Source organism: Lepisosteus platostomus, chromosome 19 (genome assembly GCF_059453375.1).
Source record: "Lepisosteus platostomus isolate fLepPlt1 chromosome 19, fLepPlt1.hap1, whole genome shotgun sequence".
Taxonomy (NCBI): Eukaryota; Metazoa; Chordata; class Actinopteri; order Semionotiformes; family Lepisosteidae; genus Lepisosteus; species Lepisosteus platostomus.
The window spans coordinates 3,406,646-3,428,150 of NC_142629.1; the positions used below are offsets into that span (position 1 = coordinate 3,406,646).

General features: G+C 40.1%; 1 protein-coding gene across 23 annotated transcripts in view; it reads left to right on the forward strand.

Annotated features, from left to right (window-relative positions):
• Positions 1 to 21,505, forward strand: part of rbfox1 (RNA binding fox-1 homolog 1) — a 644,752-nt gene that overhangs the window by 116,950 nt on the left and 506,297 nt on the right. The window contains exon 1 of one of the 23 annotated variants that reach the window (XM_088613252.1): positions 14,241 to 14,357. The exons of the other annotated variants lie outside the window; for them this stretch is intronic. Coding sequence (XP_088469378.1) covers positions 14,355 to 14,357 — 3 coding nt within the window. The 5' untranslated portion in view covers positions 14,241 to 14,354. Of the gene's footprint in view, positions 1 to 14,240; positions 14,358 to 21,505 lie in introns of those variants that run through there. 23 annotated transcript variants of the gene reach the window in all.

The window sequence follows — 21,505 nt, forward strand, 5'->3', positions numbered from 1 at the left end:
TTTTTGCTTTCATTTGGTGCCAAGTCTCCATTTCAAAAAGCTATAAAAAGAGGTTTCTCGTTATTTTTATACAGTAGGATAAAAACAGCTGAATTTGAAACCTGCTTTATTGATGGAATTCTGGGAGGAAATTGAAACCTTGACCTTGCAAAATCACTCTATCAAAGTCACCCCCTCCCCACCCCAAGACCTCTTTTATTAATTCTCCTTTGTACTGTTCTCTGCGCCTGTTAGTGTTTGTCACATCCTCACAAATATTGACACTTCTGTAACCAGCTGAGTAATCTTAATTAAAATTTACCCCAGATAATTCCAAAACTAAATAGACTGCATTTATTTAGTGCAGCTGTGTTGGAATTCAACCGCTCCCCCCTCAAAAATAAATGAAGCAAATTAACATCGTTGCCGCGCCTGGGTGAAACTGAGCCCGTGTCTGTCTGTGCCTCAGAGCTCCCAGATTTGATTCCTAAAGAAGTATCAAGGCACTAAGAAGTGGAGCGTTTAATCGTACCTCTAAATCTCCCCAAAGTGGTGGTGTGTCCATAGCTTCCTAATGACACCTGAGCCTTACAAAGTGCCTCTCAACCTTCTGAAGAGGCGAGAGTCTAGGCAATTGAACAGGAGGGTGTCTCTTTAGCCTGTACTATTTATTGTTTTTTTTTGGCCCTTCAAACCTTCCTGCGATCAGTGTTAACCAAAAACCTTTCTCTCTGTGGGGGTTATGAAAAGCCCCTTAGAGAGGTGCTGGGTAAACCAACACTCAATCTCATCTGTGCACTCTGTTAATTTAATCTCAATTGGGTGGACAGAACTGACCACATTTAATTTATAAGCACATGGTATTCCAGTTCAGTTCTTCTTTAATACGCTAAATCATTTTTTTGCTAATAAATCACCCCTTTATGCATTTTAGATTTTTTTTCAAAGCTCTGTGTAGTGGACCTGTTTACATCCATGCAGTAGATTTGATGAAGGACTCTGCAATTTATCAGTCAGGTGGAGCATAACCAAGCATGAGAGCACCACATTAAAGGTTAGAAATAGGAAGCCATTCAGCCTCTCCTGATCTTATGGTTGTCAAACACTTATTTATCCCAAAATCTCGACCTGCAGTTTTTTTAATGGTCTCAGTTTTAACAACTTAGTTGGATAGCTTGCTCTAGAAACCCACAACCCTTTTTCTAAAGAAATGCCTCCTGCTTTTATTTGTGAGCTACGTGTCTCTGTTGGTCCTGTAAAATAGGGTGACCACTGCAAATGGACTGAAAGACCTTCAATAAATAGGTAGAAATACATCCCTTATACTTCAGTTATACTTTCAAAAGGATCTTGTGTGTAAGGCTCAGACCTGTGAATTAAATTCTGTTTTTAGAAGTAGAGTGCAGTGAAAGTTCATTATCCACACAGTGTTGTATAAAGCATCTGTCAGTCTCTGTAAATACACGTCCTGTGGCATCAATTGTTTTGACTTTAAATGTCACAAATGACTTGCAATAACTTTGGTTCTTATGATAATTGATTACACAAATATAATTTACAAAACAGCTGGTAATACCCAATTACAGAGACCAAATGTCTTTTGTAATAAACCGTTCATAAAAAATACTATGTAATGTATTTATGTGATGCATATGGATAGACTGTTGGTGCAAATGTTTTGCAGTAGATTAACAGCATTTGCTATAAATACACAGAGCTGAATGACACCTAATAGTAATAAACTGATGCTTAGCATTACTTTTTCTACAGCATATAATACAGCTTGTGAACTACATGAGCAACTACAATTCATGTCCTACCCTGTGTATAAAGAATAAGGAGCTGTATCCTTGGTGATAGTGTAGATGTTATTCACTTGGAAGTTAGATCTGTGTTTAATTTTTTTTTTATTGACTAGCAAAATTCAGATCTTAAAACAGTTATTTTCCCCACTTGTGTTCCATGACAATACAGCACATCAGCCGCTGAGCTGCTTACAATTATCATCTGTATGCCCATTTTCCACTTTGGTGACCTGGAGCAGCTTTCTCGGACTATCCAGCAGTTCTGCACAAAATGGTCAGACTGTAACGCCTTAAAAAATAGTTGTGCCAAACGGAGGGACTAGAGAGAGGAACTGTGGCTTAATCTGCAAGCTCATCCTGTGCTAATCCAGCCTATAAAAAGTGCTAGAGATTTATTTTTCTTTTACACAGAGGATCTTGTCCTTTACTCCATCCGCTGGCTCTACATGGGCTAATGGAATCAAAATTGCCGTAATTGGTCACAGGTCGCAAGAAACACAGCAGATGCCCCAGTGCTTCTCTTGAACCTCCCTGGATCATACTGGTGTCCGTGGCCAATGCCTTATTAGTATGCACAGTTTAATGGAGCTTTCCCGAAGTAATTGGATCATTGAAATGGCGGCAAAACCCCGATGTATCTCCGAAGTCTGAGTGGTGATTAGATAGTGCCTGTTCATTCTGACGGGCCTTGAAAATTCTGCCTGCTGTGAAAAACTAATTTTCTGCAGGGGGAATGTATTAAATAAGCAATCCACATGCCACTTTACCTTTTTAAATATAGGCACAGGAATCGAAAAACATTTTTCCTGACTTTGACGTATGCACTTAGTGGCTCTTTTTATTTCATTTTCTTTTATTATCTGTAGTGTTCAATAAAAATTCCAATATGTCTCTGTAGCTTGGACTTCACTGAGGTTTATAATAGTTGGGATCCGGGGATATTCGATGTATATATCGTATGCTGTCCAAGTCACATCTGGCCAGAAAATGCAACATCAATTGTTAGTTTTTTCCGAGCTGGTAATTAAGGTCTCATTCAAATTTGATGCTCACATTTGTTTTCATCTTCGTCTGTATTCGAAGGTTTAGAAATGTTCTGCTTTTGTTAAATATTTGCACAATTTGTGCATGCCCGATTTGAAGCAGCCAAGTTGATATAGCTGCACAACCCAAAATGAACGTTTTGAATTCTTGATATCACGCTGATACGCAAGTATGTCTTTTGCTGCCCAAAAATACAATTAGGGATTTTCTTTTGGTATTTTCACTCGATATATTAATGAGCAAGTGATTGCAAGCCATTACTGAAAATCACTTTTAATTTTGTTCAGCACGGTTCATTAACTATTTATATATATATTATGAAAGATATTAACAAACATTGCCTGCAATTCCCCAAAGAAAAAATATAATTGATGTACCTCTACTCCTGTGCTTATTGGAACTTTTCTCAGTGGTTGGAAAGGATGCTCTTTGCTGAATATCCTGATGTCCTCTGCTTCTGTCTTTTTGTTTTGTTAATGGCCACATCTTTAATAAGCTGGGTTGATTGTGACTTTCAAAATCATTCAGTGAAGCAGGCAGTGTTGTAGACAGTGTTAAGTTAAACCCAGTGTGACTTCTGTGTTTCATGTGATGGAGCAGCAGTGCCAGAGCATGTTAGAGAGAGGGTGCACCAGTGGAGTAAAGATTGTGCCATCATGCTGTGATACTACTAATGCACTGATGTGTGAAGAAGAGGGGGATTCGAATTACGTTGAATTTGCCCCAAACCCCCTCCAATGGGAGGTGGGACAAAGTTGAAAAGGTGACTGAGAACTGAAGAGCAAATGTAGTTTCAACAGAGAAAATTAACTTTTGGAAAGGCGAGGGAGGTAGTGTAGAACTTGCATTCAACTCAGCTGCAAGACGGATAGTTTTGCAGTGTGCCATCAGCTTGTTTACCAATAGTAGTCACAGGATGTTTCAGATAGGTTAGGATTCATATATTTTGTTTTACTTCCGATAAGGATTTGAAACTAGCCTTACATCCCATTTTTTAAAATGGGAATTCTCTTAGTTGCTTGTGATATTGTTTTTTTTTATCCTGAAAGTGTGCTTCAACAAGCTGTACTTGGTTAGCATTGCTGCATATGCCACAGATGTTATGTTTTTGATTGCAGCCAGATACATCTTCAACTGTGACAAATGACAACATCACAATTTCATCCGCTTCATTCGGGGAAGCAATTTTTTTTTTTCTGAACACCATTTTCAAAGAAGTTATCTAAATCGTGTTCAATTTTTAACAGGAGGAACAAAGCAGCCTGCCTGTCAGAAGCAATTTAAACATAATGGACATCTCAATTGTAAAAGATGGGCCATGGTTCTATAAAGTGCCGGCGACCAATAGCACTTGAAAATGGTGCATTATTTTACAGGCATGCTGGAGATTATATGGCAGTATAAATAAACTGAATAGGAAATTAGTGAGACTTTTATGTGTTTTATATCACATCCCAGTCACAGCATCCCTTTAAGACCTTTCAGTTTGATTTCACTATGATTCCATCTTCATTTTTTTTTTTTTAGAGTTCTCAGGAGTGGGAAGCCTGACAGCATTGAACAACACAGCTCAGAAAAATCATTAAAAATATTAATTAAAATGCAAGCATGAGGCCACTGAGCACTGCAATCTATTGCTTCAAGGTCATGAGTTGCCAGGACTGAATGTCTTGAGTTCTGAATCTCGCTCTGTACATTCTCTTTATTTGAGCTTGGTTAAGATCCCGATTTGTTGATGGCATGAGTGCTGACAAGGTCGCGGAGCTCGGCTCGACACCGAGGGGTTTTTCTCTTTACTGTGAGATTCAGCACATCTAGTTGTGCTTCACCTGGTTTCTGAATTCATGTGCCAGTCGGAGTAAGTGGGGAGTGATTAGTGACAGTAACAGAGCTTTGCTCTTGTAAACTGTAAAAGCTGCAACATGGAGGTGTGGACTAGTTATCCAGCCAGAGCACACATGGCCAGAATGCTCTGTCTTCTCTGGCTTTTTTTCATTCCCTGATGTTCATTCAATAGAGTCTGCTTCTCCCTGCACCAGACTAACTTAGCCTCCCACTGTGAAAACTTACAATGAAAAACATAACATGAAAATGTTTGATCATGCTCAGATCTGGTTGCTTTATTGATGCACTTAATGGCAATGGGAGGGTTCCGATACTGAGCCAAGATGCAAAGTGATGTCATCACCTGGGCAATACTGTTGTGGTAATAAAGAAACCAAGTTAAACTGTCTTGTCTATGTAAGATCACTTTATTGGCCATATACAATTTCTTGCATTAGGAATTTGTCTTTTTGCAAACCCCAGCTTTCTCCCCATGAGACACACAGGCACATAGACGGAGAGAGAGAAGCTTGGGGTCAGAGCGCAGGGTCAGCCATTTATACGGCACCCCTGGAGCAGCTGGGGTTAAGGGCCTTGCTCAGGGGCCCAGCGGAGTAGGATTCCTTTGCCGGCCGCGGGATTTGAACCAGCAACCTTCCAGCCACAGGCGCAGATCCTGAGCCACAGAGCCACCACTCCGCCCTCCGCTCTTCCCCAAAACTGAACTTCTTTGGTAACGTAATTCTTTCTTCAGTTGGAATGTTGCTATAATATTTAGAGTCTGTTTTGTCCTTACAGAGAGAGAACTTTCTCACCTGTGCTTATTAAGGCCATATTTTTAAGTTGGGCTGTGAAAGCATTAAGAATGCATGTCTTCATTATGATAACTATTGTAGATAAACAGGTAATAAGAGGCAGCTTTATATATTGAAATCAGTATTTCAGAAATATCAAAAATTGGATATTTCTGATTAGGCTTGTTTCTAAGCATCTTAAGCAGGAACTATGGATTTATCTGTGTTTTTTTTGCCCTCGGCAAGGCTGTGGTTTTTTACTACGTCTACCAGAAGCCTAATAATGCTAATTAAAGAATGAGAACCAAACCGTACCTACTGATATTATAACTACTAATCCAGTTCATACTGCTTCACTGTCTCAGGCTCCTGTTCCCCCCTCTGTTTGCCATTAGCAGTTTCAGAGGTGAGATTCTCTCACAATCCCTCCACGTTCTCCTTGGGTTTAAAGGATTAGACAGGTGCTTCAGCTGAAACTGAGAAAGTGTGAGCTGAGAGTTTTACATTTAGATGGAGGTTATGCTGTCCCCATGGCCAGGGCTGCTGTGATGCATTGGGAACAGATCCCCTGGGATGAGAGCTCCCAGTGGGAGTGGCGGCACGGAGGCAGAAGAGCACACAGCCGTTCAGTCTCTTCATTCTTTATTCCCCCAACCCCCTCCCCCCCCCTCCCCCCAAAGGCGTTTCGCGTTGAACCCCCCGAGCTACGATATGCTGGAGGCTGAGAAAAATTGCGTTGGCACATTTCATATGCGTACAGTAAATGAGCTTGAAATACACAGATCTGTGCTTGCATTTGTGTAACAGTGTAGGTAAAAAAAAAATCAGAGTCTTGTGCTTGATTATTTATTCTACTAGTAGTTACTAGCAAACCCACCTTCAAACTATTGCATTCAATCCTATTCATCTGCACCTTGAAGTGACTGCGATTCACGTCGTAGACCTCCCATGGCGTACTAAGTTACTGGCAGTCCTGGCTTCCACAATTAAATTCAACTCGACCTGAGGACCTCACCATGTTAAGACCTCTAAAATCAGAATGGGATATGAGCTATCTGCAGGATGTCAGCACCTTTCAGCAGTCGAGTTTTGTTGCTCCGGGCCTGCGTCAGTTCCTTACATCAGCATAATTTCTCGATGGCAGTGGCATTCCCTCCCCTGGCTGGCATGTCTTTACCTATTTCTGCACGGCACTGTCCTCTCTCTCTCTCCCTGCAGGGGGGGACGTGGGCTGACACATTGCCACTTGAGTTCTCTCCCTGTCCCCAGCCATTGCTGTCACTTCGGCAGTTTTCATCGCTGACCTGGCTGTCAGGTTGGGTCCCCGTTCCGTCTGCCACCCACCTTGTTTGTCTTTTCAAGAGAGCTCAGGGATGTGTGTGTGTGTGTGTGTGTGTGTGTGTGTGTGTGTGTGTGTGTGTGTGTGTGTGTGTGTGTGTGTGTGTGTGTGTGTGTGTGTGTGTGTGTGTGTGTGTGTGTGTGTGTGTGTGTGTGTGTGTGTGTGTGTGTGTGTGTGTGTGTGTGTGTGTGTGTGTGTGTGTGTGTGTGTGTGTGTGTGTGTGTGTGTGTGTGTGTGTGTGTGTGTGTGCCCGTGCTAGGAGGTAATGATGGGGGACAGTGGGAAGGACACCAGGGCTGTTTCTTCTAGGTCAGAGGCCCATGGTGTTAATCTCCCAGAAGCTGGATTGCTTCCCCCATATTTCTGCTAGATCGGACTGGGGTCAGTTTGTTAGCACACACAGGACACCTGTCTGAGCTGTCTGCGTTTCTGTTTGTAGTGTCTTGGTTGGGTAATTAACAAGAAAACACAACCTTTTCATGGAAGATGGTTTGTGTCAAGAAGAAACATGAGACCGGATGCGTCTGTTTTGCAGCAGCGTCGCTTATTTCAGGCACTGATTCCCTCCCCTCCCTCCACAGCCTCTACACAAACTCTGAAACCTCCTTATGTTTATTTAAACACTGCACCTGCCACAGCTCACTCTACCCAGGTGGTTAATGTTGACTTTTTTTTGTCCCTCATTTGGTATTTTGAGACAGTTTGAGTATGAAGGCCCAGTGACCTCCAAAAGCCCAATGGCAGGAAAAGTGATGTCCTCTATAAAGGTCTGCTGCTGTATACCACTGTAAAGACACAGCAGACATACAGTAGGGAGGAATGGTAATGTAGGATGACAATGGTGTATAGGCTAAATATAAGAACACTGCAGACAAAACTGGAAACAGAAACACAACCGGACAGTGAATTTTAATAAGCATTCATAGGAAGCATAGTTAAAATGCCACATGTTCAGCAGATATATGCAAGTTTTTCATAGCTGGGTTTAATGCACAGGCATACTTTTCAGTAGTTGCAGAATACTCAAAAGGCCCTTAAGTTTGTCTTTCGTTTTAAATAAAAATCTAGTAACTGCTTTTTCATAAGTGGAAGACAAAGGTTGTAGATAATAGTGGGATTTATGGTCATATTGCTGACCTTGGGCTATACATTCATACTAGCCTTTGGCAAAGCCTCAGGGTATGCCTTCTGCATCGGTCAATTATCTGGTTTTGGCGCCTGTGCTGAAAGACTGCATTACAATTAAAAATGTTCTGCTTGTTACAGCAGCCAAAAAAGACCACTCCTGCCTGTTCAAATGACTCCAGGTTCGGTGGATTTTGCGAGTTCACTCTACAGTTCAATTAAAATCGGTTTTCTTCTAATCAAATTGAATATTTGGTCTTTTAAAATGGAAATAGAAAATGGCTGCCTTAATTTAAGTAAATTTATTTTCTTTACCTTTGACTGCGCAGCCAAAAAAGTAATCTGGTAAAGGAAACTTTCATGAGGAGTTTTGAAAATGGAATATTAACAAAAGTACTCATGACGCACTGAAGGAAAATTCTATTCAAGTTACAATAATTTTAAACCATAGCTTGTACTTAATGGGTCTTTTATTTAAATCTGTCAATCTGCTTTATTAAACTCTCACATACTGTGCACCTGCTGTTAGTGATTGGGGAAAGTTTATAGATGTTTCTGCTTGGCTACACGGCCTTGGTTAATTCATCATTAAGTGGATTTTAGGTCTTCAGATCAGATAGTCCTCTTGGAAACTCTGCATTAAGTGTCCATTAATTAACCTTTAATTAATCTATAATTACATAATATTAAGCTTGTTTAGTTGAAACTGATGTGCCTTTGAAGTCTGGAAATGCACTGATTGGGTAAATCAAATCTTGAGTAACATTAAGCATTAGGTAATGTTTGGTTGGCTACAATACATTGAAAGGAAGTGACAACTAACACTACATACAAAACTAGAATTGCCAAAAGGACTATTACAGCAATTTGTTCTTCATAAAATATTATTTTGAAATCCATTTGGGTAACTTAATATGCTTCTGTGTATCTTCAGTTTAATTGCACATGGCGACAAATTTGTATTAAACAAATGTAATTCTGTAGTTCAATTAAGTAGCTACAGCATAATCATCCATAAAATTATAAGTTTGCTCGAAGTATGTAAATTGAAAAAGGAAAAAAAAATCAAATGAAACATTTGTTTATTTCTGTTATCTTTCATGGCCACTAACATCCACGGTGCGGTTTGTATTTACATAGCTGAGCTGTCTATCAGACTGTGCAAAAAACGGTTTGCTTCCTTGTTCTGTGGTACGTTCAGATTTTTTGCTGCATTTATTAATAGCTTCAGTGATTTTAGATTTTAGAAGTGCATGCTTGTGCGTGTGAACACGTGCCATTTTTTAATTCTTTCCTACCACCGTTTTAATGTTTGATGGAACTTTTAAAGGTTGTGAAACACAATAATTTGACGAGGTTAATTAAGAAACGCAGAAATTATTCCTTGGATGGAGGAGCCTGTTTTTCCCAAGAAAACAATCCAAAATTGATATTTGAGAGCTATTGTACATTAGAACACAAGTCTGCTTTGACTGTATTCTCATTTTGATAATGATTGTTATACCAGTACTTTTCCCAGTGAGCAGACCTGAAAATACCAAAAAGTGGAACAATACAGGGGCTAGAGATTATAAGTGACAGATCATTTCATGTCCTCTTTCAAAAACCTTTGTGCACAAGCTTAAATTCCTGATCTTTCCTTGATGTAAAGATGGTTTTCTTGCTTACTTCTCCCCCCCCGATTTGTTTGCAACTTGTCCAAGAATGCAAGATTAATGAAACAAAATAATCCACCAGAGGAGGTGATGTCTACTTTGAATGTCAAGCAAATGTCTCGGTAGGAACAGATTTCTGGTCATGTTTGAGCACATTGATTGATATCCAGGTATCTTGTGCACTGCTGGTCTTCTGGAAACTCCAGACCAGTTTTTTTTTCCCTTCTGTCACTGTGGACCCCATAATGAAATCCTCTTGCCAGCCCCCAGCCCTCACTAGTCTTGTCGGAGCCACATAACCCTGTGTTCACGGCCAGGCTCGAAGATTGGAGCCCCATTAATTCCGAGCAGCCTCCCTTTTTTTCTGCTTAGCTAACAGTTGGTGACACACCTGCTGTGGGCAGTGTTGCAGAAAGGTGAGCAGGACCTTCACAGACAGGCCAGGAGCAGCACACTGCCGAAGTGATGAGCGAGTGATGGATGGGCTCTCTCGTGCGCACGGCGCTGCCGAGCGAGAGAGAGGGGGCTGGGGGAGGGGGGCGAGGAGTGACGGGGAGTCGCAGGCAAAAAAATCGGAACAAAGAGAAAAGGGAGATAAAGGAGACAGCAGATTGAAATCAAAAGGAAATTAAAAGAAGAGTCGGACAAAAAAAATTTTCCCATCAAAGAAAAAAGTAAAAATGTGAAGTTTATCAAGCAGTGTTGTGAAGTTGTATGTAAATACATTGAAGAAATATTATGGGGTTTAAAATGAACAGATTTCTATACACATAAGAAAATACTGTTCAACTTCTATCTAGGCACATAGCCTAAAATTTGGACAGACGTTGATTTTAAAGTACAAAGTAGTGCTAAAGGGATAATAAAATGACTAATCTTAGAAATGATTGTTGATATACAATAGATATCTTCCTGTGCGTACGTTGTCATTTTATGTAGTGTCTTGGTGTAGCCACGATATGCCTTTACTATTAATGACTTTAATCATTGAACCAGAAGGATCACAGATGAGCCCTGTGTATATATCTACACATTCTGATGACTTTGAAAAGGCACACGTGACCACAAAGCCTGTGTTTAAAAATGCTTTATTTTTTTTTCAGAGGTTTCAGAGCTGCGGTTAATAGTATGTTCTGCATGATTCGTTTCTCTAGTCAGTGTCCTGCTGAGTCCTCAAGTGTCCTCTGTCCCTTCTGTGTCCTCAAGTTTCCCTGTTCTCTGCCGCTGTCTCAGGGGAGATCCCCCATGGTCACACGCACACAAAGCACGTGCTGACTAGCAGAATGGAGCTTCAGAACAGCAGCTTCACTCAGCTGCACTTGTTGAACCTATCTGAATTGAAGTCTACTCCCTCTCCTTGCAAAGAAGTTTTGTTCGTAGGTCCTTATTTTCCCCCCATGGGCCCGCTTCCCACTCCATTGTTAGTGAAACAGTTGGGCAATGTGCCCATCGGCCCACTGGGTAATCTGGGCCTAATATGTCAAATACACAGCCAATAACTTGGTAGAATATAACACTACAATGACGTGGACATACTGTAAGTATTTTTGTCTGCTGTTCACAACTGTGAACATGCAGTACATTGCTAGTCTGTTTCTATCAAGAATCCTTTGTAGCTTGTTCATTTCTCTGCGTTTTTTCAGAACACTGTGATAAAGGTTACTGTACTACAGCAAGTTTCATACATCTTTTGTACAATAAACAAAAAAGCAAATTTTGGCCCCTTAATGTGTCTGTCTTCTTATTATGCACTCCTCATCACTACTACAATGGAAGGAATGATTGAAGGGTAAAACTGTGAGCTGTCAGATACGCTGAAATCCCTTCAGTAATTACCAGGCCCAAGAAAGGAGATCCTGCTGCAAGACGTGATAGCAGACGTGCCGGACATCACCTACTGTCTTATTGGAGACCAACTTCACCCTTATTATATCCGTGGGGGGCCAGATGCCTGCAGTGAATTTTTGAAGTGTAATGTAGGTGATTGAGATGGGGGAACTGTGCCTTGGAGCCGAGATGGAGCAGAACAGCACTTCTAGTATAGTACCGGACATCAGCAAGAAACGAGAACTTCCTTTCCTGTGTCAAAGGTGCAGGTACAATGATACCTCATAAAGTGGCAGTTTAATATACAAATTGGGACCAAAGTTAAATGAGCGATAACTGTTCATGGGCCTGTGATTTTTGTAATACTTTTGAGCCATTGGTATGCTCTACCTGCCTGTGCTGCTACAAGGTGTGGAGATGTATTAAATACATGAGGGGGTGGGGAATGGCATGGAATTTTTCAGAACTTTAAATGGGTCAGTTTTCATTCTGTGGTTTGTTTTGGAATCCAAATATCCTCAATGTGGGATTAATAAAGTATCCAAAGCCTGCGGAGCTCTTGAGTTTGTTTTTTACAGCCACAACTAAATCCAGGAGAAATACGGACTGAGGTAGAGCTCTAATTTATTCAAAGGACATTTTATGAAATGGTTTGCCTTCATTAAAAAAAACTTTTTTCCTAATGAGATAATATGCACACTGATATTGTTAAGCATATGAAATGTCTGCCAACTTGGGTATGTCCTTGGTACACCTCATGATTGTTATAGGAATCTAGACATCACTCTCTAGGATAGTTCAAATTCAGTGCTTTCAGGCCGTGATGGAACACTTAGGTAAAAATGAGATTTTAGTAATTGTGGAAAAAGCAGAAAAAAAGCCTGGGCTTGAAAGAGCTGAAGGGGGTTAAGTGTTTTGCAGGCTTGGCTGCCAGTGGCATAGATGAATGACTGGAGCTGTCCTGGTGGGTAATGAAGGAGTTGAGGTGACTCTTTTGTCATTGATTATGAGGGTACAGAAGGGGCTGTCTGGGGGAGGCAGGGGCGCCCGGAGAGCACACCTTTGGCTGGGTCCCGAGAACGAGGTGTGCTGGCGACGGCCAAGATTTGACGGATCGAGGAGGCAGTGTGCGTCTGACCTGTCCTTCTGAAGCAGGACAGTTCAAATCGAGCCCGAGGCGTGGAGAGATGCTAGATGTTGAGCTGCGTCGTCTCAGCCCCGAGCTTGTCCGTCTTATTCTTCCATTTTTAATTTAGTTTTTCATTACTAACAGCCCCTGCTGTCCACTTTCTCCATCACAGCAGCCGTCTCTATCTTCCCATTGCCAGCCAACGAGAGTGATGGAGCAGATGTTGAGTGCTTGCACATAGCAGCAGCTGGAGGCTGTTCTTGTAAAAAAAAAAAAGATAAGACTGTCAGTCTTCTTACCTCAGTGTTTTCTCACTTCTGGACTGATACTTATCATACATGTAGACTTTGACAGTGAGAGTTTTATTAGGCAAATATTCCTGAGAAACTCAGACCTCATATTTAGAAATAAACAGCATTGTGTGGTTTATTTTTAATATCCAGTATTTTAATTGAGAAATTGATTGATTGGGCTGACAGATCTTTAACACCTCTTGGGAAGATTCTATACCCACTGTCACAATTACAAATTACTGACACTTATTTAATTTTCCTTCTATTTCTTGCTTTGTTTTTCAATTGCTGTTTAATTTTTAGGGTTTTTGTTTGGGAGGCGGATATAAAGAAGTTGTACTTTTCTTACAGATTTGTCAACTCCAAATCTGGTTATATTAAGGGAATTCATAGTCAGAAAATTTTAAAGAATATTTAGAATTATACATACTGTACATCTAACCATAAAGACACTTTATGAAAGTGAAAAACATTTCAGAACCAGATTTAAGTTTTTAAAGTTTATTTTTCCATAAAATATTTTTTTTATGTACTATAACGTGTATCTTTCACAATAGTAAGGAGCATGTCATGGTAGAAAGATTAACATCCGTGATCGTTTGGTTTAGAAGATTACTGTAGCCAGAGGCCACAAAAGAAAATGAAAAAGGAGAATCTGACAATGACTCATGTAGCAATAAAATACAGGGGTTTCTTTAGAAGTCAGTTTCTTCAAAACATTGCACACCCACCTGTCTCTCTCAAGCACAGACTGCAGGAAGGCAAAGGAAAAGAGGAGTCTGAGTGATACAGTGCATTCCAAGATTGTGTGTCGATGTGCTGTGTGTATTAAGCACAGACAAGGCTAGTGAAATTCTACAGCTGGGTTTCTCACTTAATACTTCCTCCTTAGGCCCTGGGTGCTCTGTATAATATTAAGGAGGGCAGCCAAAGCACAAGGTGTCTTCTGTTATTCTCTCTGGCTCTGCAAATTGCTCTTCTCACATTCTTTAAGATCCCTTTATTAGCCATTTACAATTTCTTGCATTAGGAATTTGTCTTTTTTTTTTTTCAGCTCGGCAATAGTTAATGGAATTATTTTTTAGTGCTGGTTAAGACCAGGCTAGAAATAATCAGAAAGACCGCGCACAAAGCAGAAACTGCCACAAAAAAAATGTCCGCTGTGCCCTCTGGGTCTTTGTACTTGTTCACAGGAGGGTGCTGACCCTCACGACACAATAGCAATACCTCCTTAACTTCCGACTCGTCCCTGTCAGACGACTGGACATTGTGCGAAGCTCTAAAAAAAAAAAATTGAAGGTGGTGATTTAAAAAAATGAAAAGAGTGATGTATTGTTTGAGCTAACAAATCATCAGAGCTTGTGGTACCTTACCCTTGGTAAAGGGAGTCACTGAGAGAGAGAGAGAGAGAGTAAGAGAGAGAAAGAGGGAATGAGCAACTGACTAAAGTGGATCCTTAGACTGGTGTCTTGAAGGCTTGGCTAGGAATCGGGGGGGGCTAGCTTTTTTTTCTCTTCTACCCCTCCCACCCTTGGCTCATATGGTGAGTTGAATCATTTTCAGTTTGAACGGTTTCTGTGCTGCGATACAGAAGAGCTGATGTCCCTAGTTTACTGTGGAATGAGCTGGCGTGCTTTTTCTAGGGAGGTGGGGAGCACTGTGGGCAGAGGTGACTAGAGGGTCCTAAAGATGGCAAGCCATATTTTATCTGGGAAGATGCGCGGTATCTCTGTCGCCTGCGTGTTTCACACGATTTGATTGTGCAGGTTTTTTTTTTTTTTGCAGAGTGGGCCATTTTGCATCATTTTTGTTTCAGGCTTCAGTGATCTGAGAGCAGTAATGTGCCAAGCAGTGCAAACGTCTCTGGAAAGTGCTGCTCGAGAACGATTCACTCTCAACATTATTTGATTGCATTGAGGTTGGTGAACTGACAAAAATATTTAGCATGCTGTCAGTTGCTTGCTATGTGCATATTATACAGTGCATATTTCCAGTTTAACTGTGTGAACATGATACAGGATTACATAATTGTAGTTTGATATTACATATTGTATGAGTCTCCGGTATCTGTGGAGTATTGTACAGTACTTTGGGACAGATAAACCGATTTACTATACTATATCTCCATTTAATAATTTGCTTGGTGCACCATCATATAGTTAGTATCACTATCGTTTTGTGTTTTTATTTGTATAAACTGGGGTGAATTGCACAGTCAAAGCACAAAATAAACATTGTCTTTTGGTAAAATCTAATTAAGTCTGTATACGCTATGCATTCAGGACTAACTATTGCAACTCCTGAGGACTGCATGACAGAAGGAATTCCTGCTGTTAGCAGCAGTAAGTGTCATCCAGCAGGTCTGGTGCGGAGAGACTGCTTATACAGTAAATGCTAAGAGTCAGGATGTGCCAGTCTTTGACAGGGAAGAGTCTCACAACCTAATTGAGGATGGATAATCCTTGCAATATAATTATAATTAATATAATCAACATTAAGTTATGAACAAACCTTCAAGAAGATCTACGTGTTGCTTTGTGTGTTTTTTTTTAAAGACAAATTGCAAATGGTTGACCACAGCAGCAAAAATAAACTAACACAGTTGTCCCTCTGCCTGTAGTGTGCACTAACACTGCTTACTGAGAGGCACCCCAGGGATTGCAAGGCTCATGTTTATTTTGAGCTGGGTGCTATCAATGAATTACCAAGACAGTGAACTCGGAGCGAGTCATGACTTCAATTACATTCTAGAGACATGCATAGTTATCAGAGCATCTCCCTCTTTGCTCATTTGCAGCCCTGAGCTGTATGCATTTCTGAAAAGTTTCTGATTTGCCATTGTGTTCATTGTGTTGGTGTCCAGCTGAATAAAAAATGAATGTGAATGTGAGGCCCCTGGGAGTTTTAGAAAGTAAATACTGTAAGCAATTCTATGTGCACTATACAGTATGTACTGTAAGTCTGCATTTAACCTGGGTGATTTTCTAACCGACCGGTAAGCTTCAATACTGCAAGCAGTGCAGTAAATTATAGCCTGATTGCTATCCTGATATTCCTTAATGCAGTCGAAGTGCTCTAATATTTCTACAAATGAATTTCTTAAACATCAGAAGCTTCATTTGTTGTATGATAGGACTGTGAAATATGTCAGCACAATAAAATCTTTTCTGTTCTGTCCAGTGCGATTTAGTATGCTGAGCTCTTTTGCCCACACAACCACTGCTTACGTAAATGTCCTTTTCGAAGTGGAGTGTGCCACGGTAGATCTCCTTTTCTTAATCCTTGATTAATTAAATGCCTCCATTCATTAACTACTGTCCTTTCAAAGCTCTTACACAAGGTAAGTATATTCTATACAGAGACATCCATGTAGCTAATGTCTACTGAGCCCTGGGACCTTGATACATGGTTACATGTACAACACTGTTTCTTTAGAATACAGAAGTCACAACACTCGGAGGTGCTCATAGCTGTCCTCTTTTGTGAAGGTTTAACCTTAGATTGGAAGCATAGGCATTCTTGAATCCACTGCCACAACATGACAATACCTGTCCTTGGAAATCGCTCGTATTCGTATGAGATGCCTTTGTTCCCTACTCATTTGCTTTAGTGTACTGCTGCGACAGCACAGAAAAAGGACAGAGGAGCAAGACCATAGCTAGCTAACCTGCTAACTGGATTGCTTACCATGCTGTTATCTCAGCACAAGATGGTAATATTTGTAAACACTGGTCGATGGTTTGGGTATACTCATATCTCCAGTAGAGTGCCAGAGGAAAGCAATAGAAGATAAAGTGCAGTCTGGTGCAAGAGCTGCAGAATTAAATTGTACAAGTTCACGATTCATTTGGAGTGCTGATTGCAATATCGCTGTTATGGGAATCAGAACAATATGATACCGCAAACCTCTGTGTAACGAAGCAACATGCCCAGGCTGTGTAATAGGATTCATTAATCAGTTCATTAAATTCAAATAAATATTGCTCCAGATCTGGTTTGTTAATTTTGCTTTTGTTTTAAGTGATTAATGGGATTGAAATCTTAGTTAATAAAGGATTATTAAAATTAAGTCTAATTGTAATTCTTTGTGCACCAGTATAAACTTTATTCAAATACACATGCACAGATAAAATGACATAAATACATTAAGATAAAGACACGGCAATTAGAGATCGTGGGAGCTAGGTTACCTATGAATGTATTAGCCTGGAGATTTTCCTTATTCTTACAGAGTGACAGTTCATCAAAATTTATATTTGTTATATTCTATGGATTTATCTAGCTGGAACAGATTTTTCTCATGCACCCAGACAGTTACAGTTCAATCAATTCTGTGAGTTGTTCTTAGTTAATTGCAACAATGATCGGTCTGTGATACTCAGCCCCAGTTTTTACAAGAAGAGCTGCCTGGTGTTAAACACCTCTAAATAAGATGAATAGGGCTTATATTACCATTTCAAATGTACCAGAACAAAATCAATAAAGCTTTTTCAACTAAGAAATTAGAACTACTCTGAATGTGTTGTGTATTTGTACTTCTTGTGCTACCTTGACCAATTAAGGATGTTAATAATTCCTGGTAAGCACACATTTCAATTAAAGATAAGTGGGTTGCATTGACTCTTGACTCTGGTCCTGACTATACAAGTCTCATTCTGATTAATTTAGAGATGAATTAAAGAAAAAAACAGAATATTAATGGTATCCTTTACTAACAAGAAAAAATAAAGATTACGTACATATTAATCCCGTATACGTTTGAAAAAAATCCACCGACCAGTTTGTGAGATTGGAAGTCTGGCGTTATGGAAATGGGTTAGAACTTTTGGTCCCGGGTTTTCACAGAAAGTATTGGGCATCTCTTTTAAGATGCTGTTAAATTATGACATAATGGCTTATTTTAGTGCTGTCTATCAGTTTTGCAACTGAAAAATCTTGATTGGTACCGTAATAAAAAAAACGTGTGGTAAATGGTGGCAAGTTAGCATTGCTGCCTCGTAGCACTGGGGTTCTGGGTTCAATTTTGGACTTGGGGTGCTCTCTTAGTGGAGATGGTATGTTCTCCCCATGTTTGTGTGGCCTCCTCCAGGTGCTGTGGTTTCTTCCAGCAGTCCGGAAACATACTTGTAGGTTCATTAGCTTCTGGACAATTGGCCCCGGTGTTAGTGTCTGTTCTGTTCTGTCCAGGGTGTTACCCTGCCTGGCACCCATTGCTTAAAGATCCCAGTCTCCACCACTACCCTGGATTGGAAAAGCAGTTAGAAAATGGATGGGTGTTAAAAAAAATACCTCTCGAATCCGCATTAAGAATTCTTAAACTTAACATCGGCCTTGTGACTGCTGTATGAGAAAATGGATCCACATGCTTTTCTAAGAAAGACATAATTCAAAGTCCAAATCAGCGTTGATATTGTTTTCTTTTTTCTTTGTATTTTGTAAACACAGAATGGTTTTCAGAATTTATACTGGAGAGCTGTTACCTTTTTAGACTCTTGGCATCAGTAATGTTGCTGCCATAGTAACATGTACCTCAACCAGATGGCCCGTTTGCTCCACACTTTTCCCAGTAGCCTTTGTTCTCACTTTCTTGCTAAATACCCAGTTTTGATCCAAACATCTCAATATTTAGTTGCTACTAGAACGTGTAAATATTATATTCCGTTAGAATTATTTCTAATCTTTCATGATTTACATTTTATCAGAATGTGCATGTTTAACTTTGGAATAAGCAAACATTCGCCTAAACCATCTATTTTGAGGCTGAGATTCTTTCACACTGTGTATCAGATTGTAACATCATGTTCAATTCATATTAAATAGTAATCAAGCTGCGTAATATGAAATATTAAAGCTTAAATACAAGTTCATTAGCTGTGGTTGTTTGAGTTAGCTGGTGCCTTTTAAAATTTAGTGCATTCAGTAGACTCGTAGCTTTAATAGACTTTGAACTTAATGACCCACAAACCTATAAATATAAGACATGACAGCAGCTAGGCCATTTTATCAGATTTCAGAAGAACAGGAAAGCAGGACTGCGTTGGTAGTTGGGTGGGAGACATCATAATAAATTGAGCTGTTGGATGAGGTGTTCCTTGACCACAGAGTAGCTCCTTTCCTTCTGGACCCAGTAGTTAAGCCAAGGTCCTGTCCACCACACAGGCATTAAAAATCCCTGTGGCAGAAATGTTCCTGAAAAGCAGAATGAAATTGAAAGTCATCCTAACTAAAGACTGCTACGCAAAAAATACAAGCAGCACCTCCATTATTTTCTTCACGCCATTTATGAGTAAGAAGTGTCCAATCGCTTGCAAAGAATTCATTTACTACAGGCACCATCCTGGTGGAAACCAGCTTCGCTCAAGGCCATTCATCATCATGTTTTTCTTTTCCACAAAGATCTTTTTGTTTTTACTATAAAAATGCGAATTGACTTATTAATCTATCAGTGATGAAGCTCCTGAAAAAGAATCCTGCTATCTTTTTTTTTAAGGGTTTAATAGTGATTAACATTTTTTGGAACACGGAGGGCAAAGGAAGGAGGAATGTGAAAGCAGTAAAGAGAAATGAGAAAAGCAGATATCTAATGCGCTGGAATATATTTTTCTGATGGTATATGTTCAGTGGAGCCCTCTGTTGCTTAGCTTTTGTGTACCCCTCCCCTAACCTTATCTAATTCATTGTACAGAAACTAACCCTTAGATCACAGAACATATTTAGAAGATGGCTGAAGTAGTTCAGGTGGGGAGCTGCGTCAGCATGCGTAGGCTGCAAAGGAACAAGTTAAAGGTTTATTCCATGCTGAAAAGAGAAGAAAGGCTGTCACACCAGAAGAAGGCTCCACAGCCGAAACGATGTTTCCTTTCTTCTCTTTTGTTCTGTTCTCCCCAGACCTGACATCATAGCCTTATAGCATGGCTGTTGGACAGGCTTATGGAGATGGCATTAAGTCTTGGGCGTCCTTGCTTTTTTATGATTTCACTTGCCGTGCTTCCTTGAAACATCCTTCAACATTCATTAAATCAAATATAAAGGTAACACCAATACACCAAACATGCAGCCAGCAATTTGTAGGTGCCTCAAAACTTTGATTTAAAGAGTTCTTACCAAACAAGCTTGTGACTACATGTGGCTGTCTCTCAGCCCTTCTTTCCAATGAGTATAATAGTTGGTTTATTGATTGTCGCTATTATGCCATAACAGGATAAGTCCTTCAATTATTTGTTTTCCATATCCCCCCACAGAATTCTCCTGATGTGTGCAGTACTACAAGTTTCTTAATTCTGGTTTCCTAGAAGGTGCAAAACCCATGCGATGTGACTGTAACATCATTTTGAGCCCAATTACCCTGTGTGTGTGCAACAATACTTCAATATGGGAATTATAATGAAGTTTACGTCTTCCATTACAGTAAGCGGTCGATTTAGTAGTCCTTATCAGCTACTTTACCCCCAACTGACTTACACAAGAAATCTCGGCTACCTGCAAAATTAAGTAAAGACTTTTGTAACAAATGTGTTTCAGTAATGTAAAGGAATTTACAGAATGAGCGTGTTACAGGCTCATACAGTATATGGTTTCCCCATATGCCGTGGTTTTGGGTTTATGAAGGCAAAGCAACTTTATGGCAGGGGTTTGCCATACAGCAGTGGAGCCCAGTTTGCCTCTGAAAATATGAAGACACAGGCCAGCCTCAATGCCCCTGGGTTTTAAGTGAAAGGGTCCTGGAGCTGCATGAATTCCTTGGTCAGCCTGACAAGCCCTTTCTTTAGATCAGTGGCTGATAAAGGTGAAAATAAAAAAAAGGCTGCGCAAGACATAAAATGTAGCATCCCTGCCTTTCTAAGAAGGTTTTAGAAGAACTCTCCCTTGTGTAAAAAAGAGAAAAGGGAAATAGTTTTTCTTTTTTTTAATTACACCAACAGCTTTTGATAAGTGTTCTTTTTGAAGTCCGGTACTTCCTAATTGTCTCGACTAATACCTTTGGACCCCTGTGCTCTGTTTCATTATCGGTGACATTTGATTTAGTCAGCTGTTCCTTTAGAGTCTGCACTCTGATGGGTTTAAATGGATGAAAAATTAGCAATAAAAAGGGATTTTTTTAATGGGCATCATGGGACTTCTGGAGTGTGCAGTCAATTTGTTTGTGTGCTTATCAGTGCTGCGCTTGAAGGTTTCCTTGTTAATGGAGGCTGTGTTAACATAACATAACATAACATCGCTTTATTAGCCCTATACAATTTCTTGCATTAGGAATTCGTCTTTTCGCATACCCCAGCTTGCTCTCCATGAGACGCACAGACAGGGAGAGAAGCCTGGGGTCAGAGCGCAGGGTCAGCCATTGTACAGCGCCCCTGGAGCAGTTAATGCTACAGTATTACCCATACCTATCTTGAGTTAATAAGACTTCATTTTTTGTTTCTGTTACTTATCTTAAATTTTAATTGTCATAATTTTTTTCCATCTACGACATAGTTCTGGATAATAGGACCAGGTTACTAAATTCCGATTGATCGAAACGTAACCCTGTCCTTAGATTCCAGGTAGACTATTCGTGTTGCTCTGGTGAAACAGAACAAATTAAACCCGCAGCAGGTTAAATGTGTTGGCAACATCTAGGCCAGACGGTGCTTCTCCTTTAGGAATGTAATTTTAAATTGAGCAAAGCACTCATTCCTGGATTCTGGCCACCTG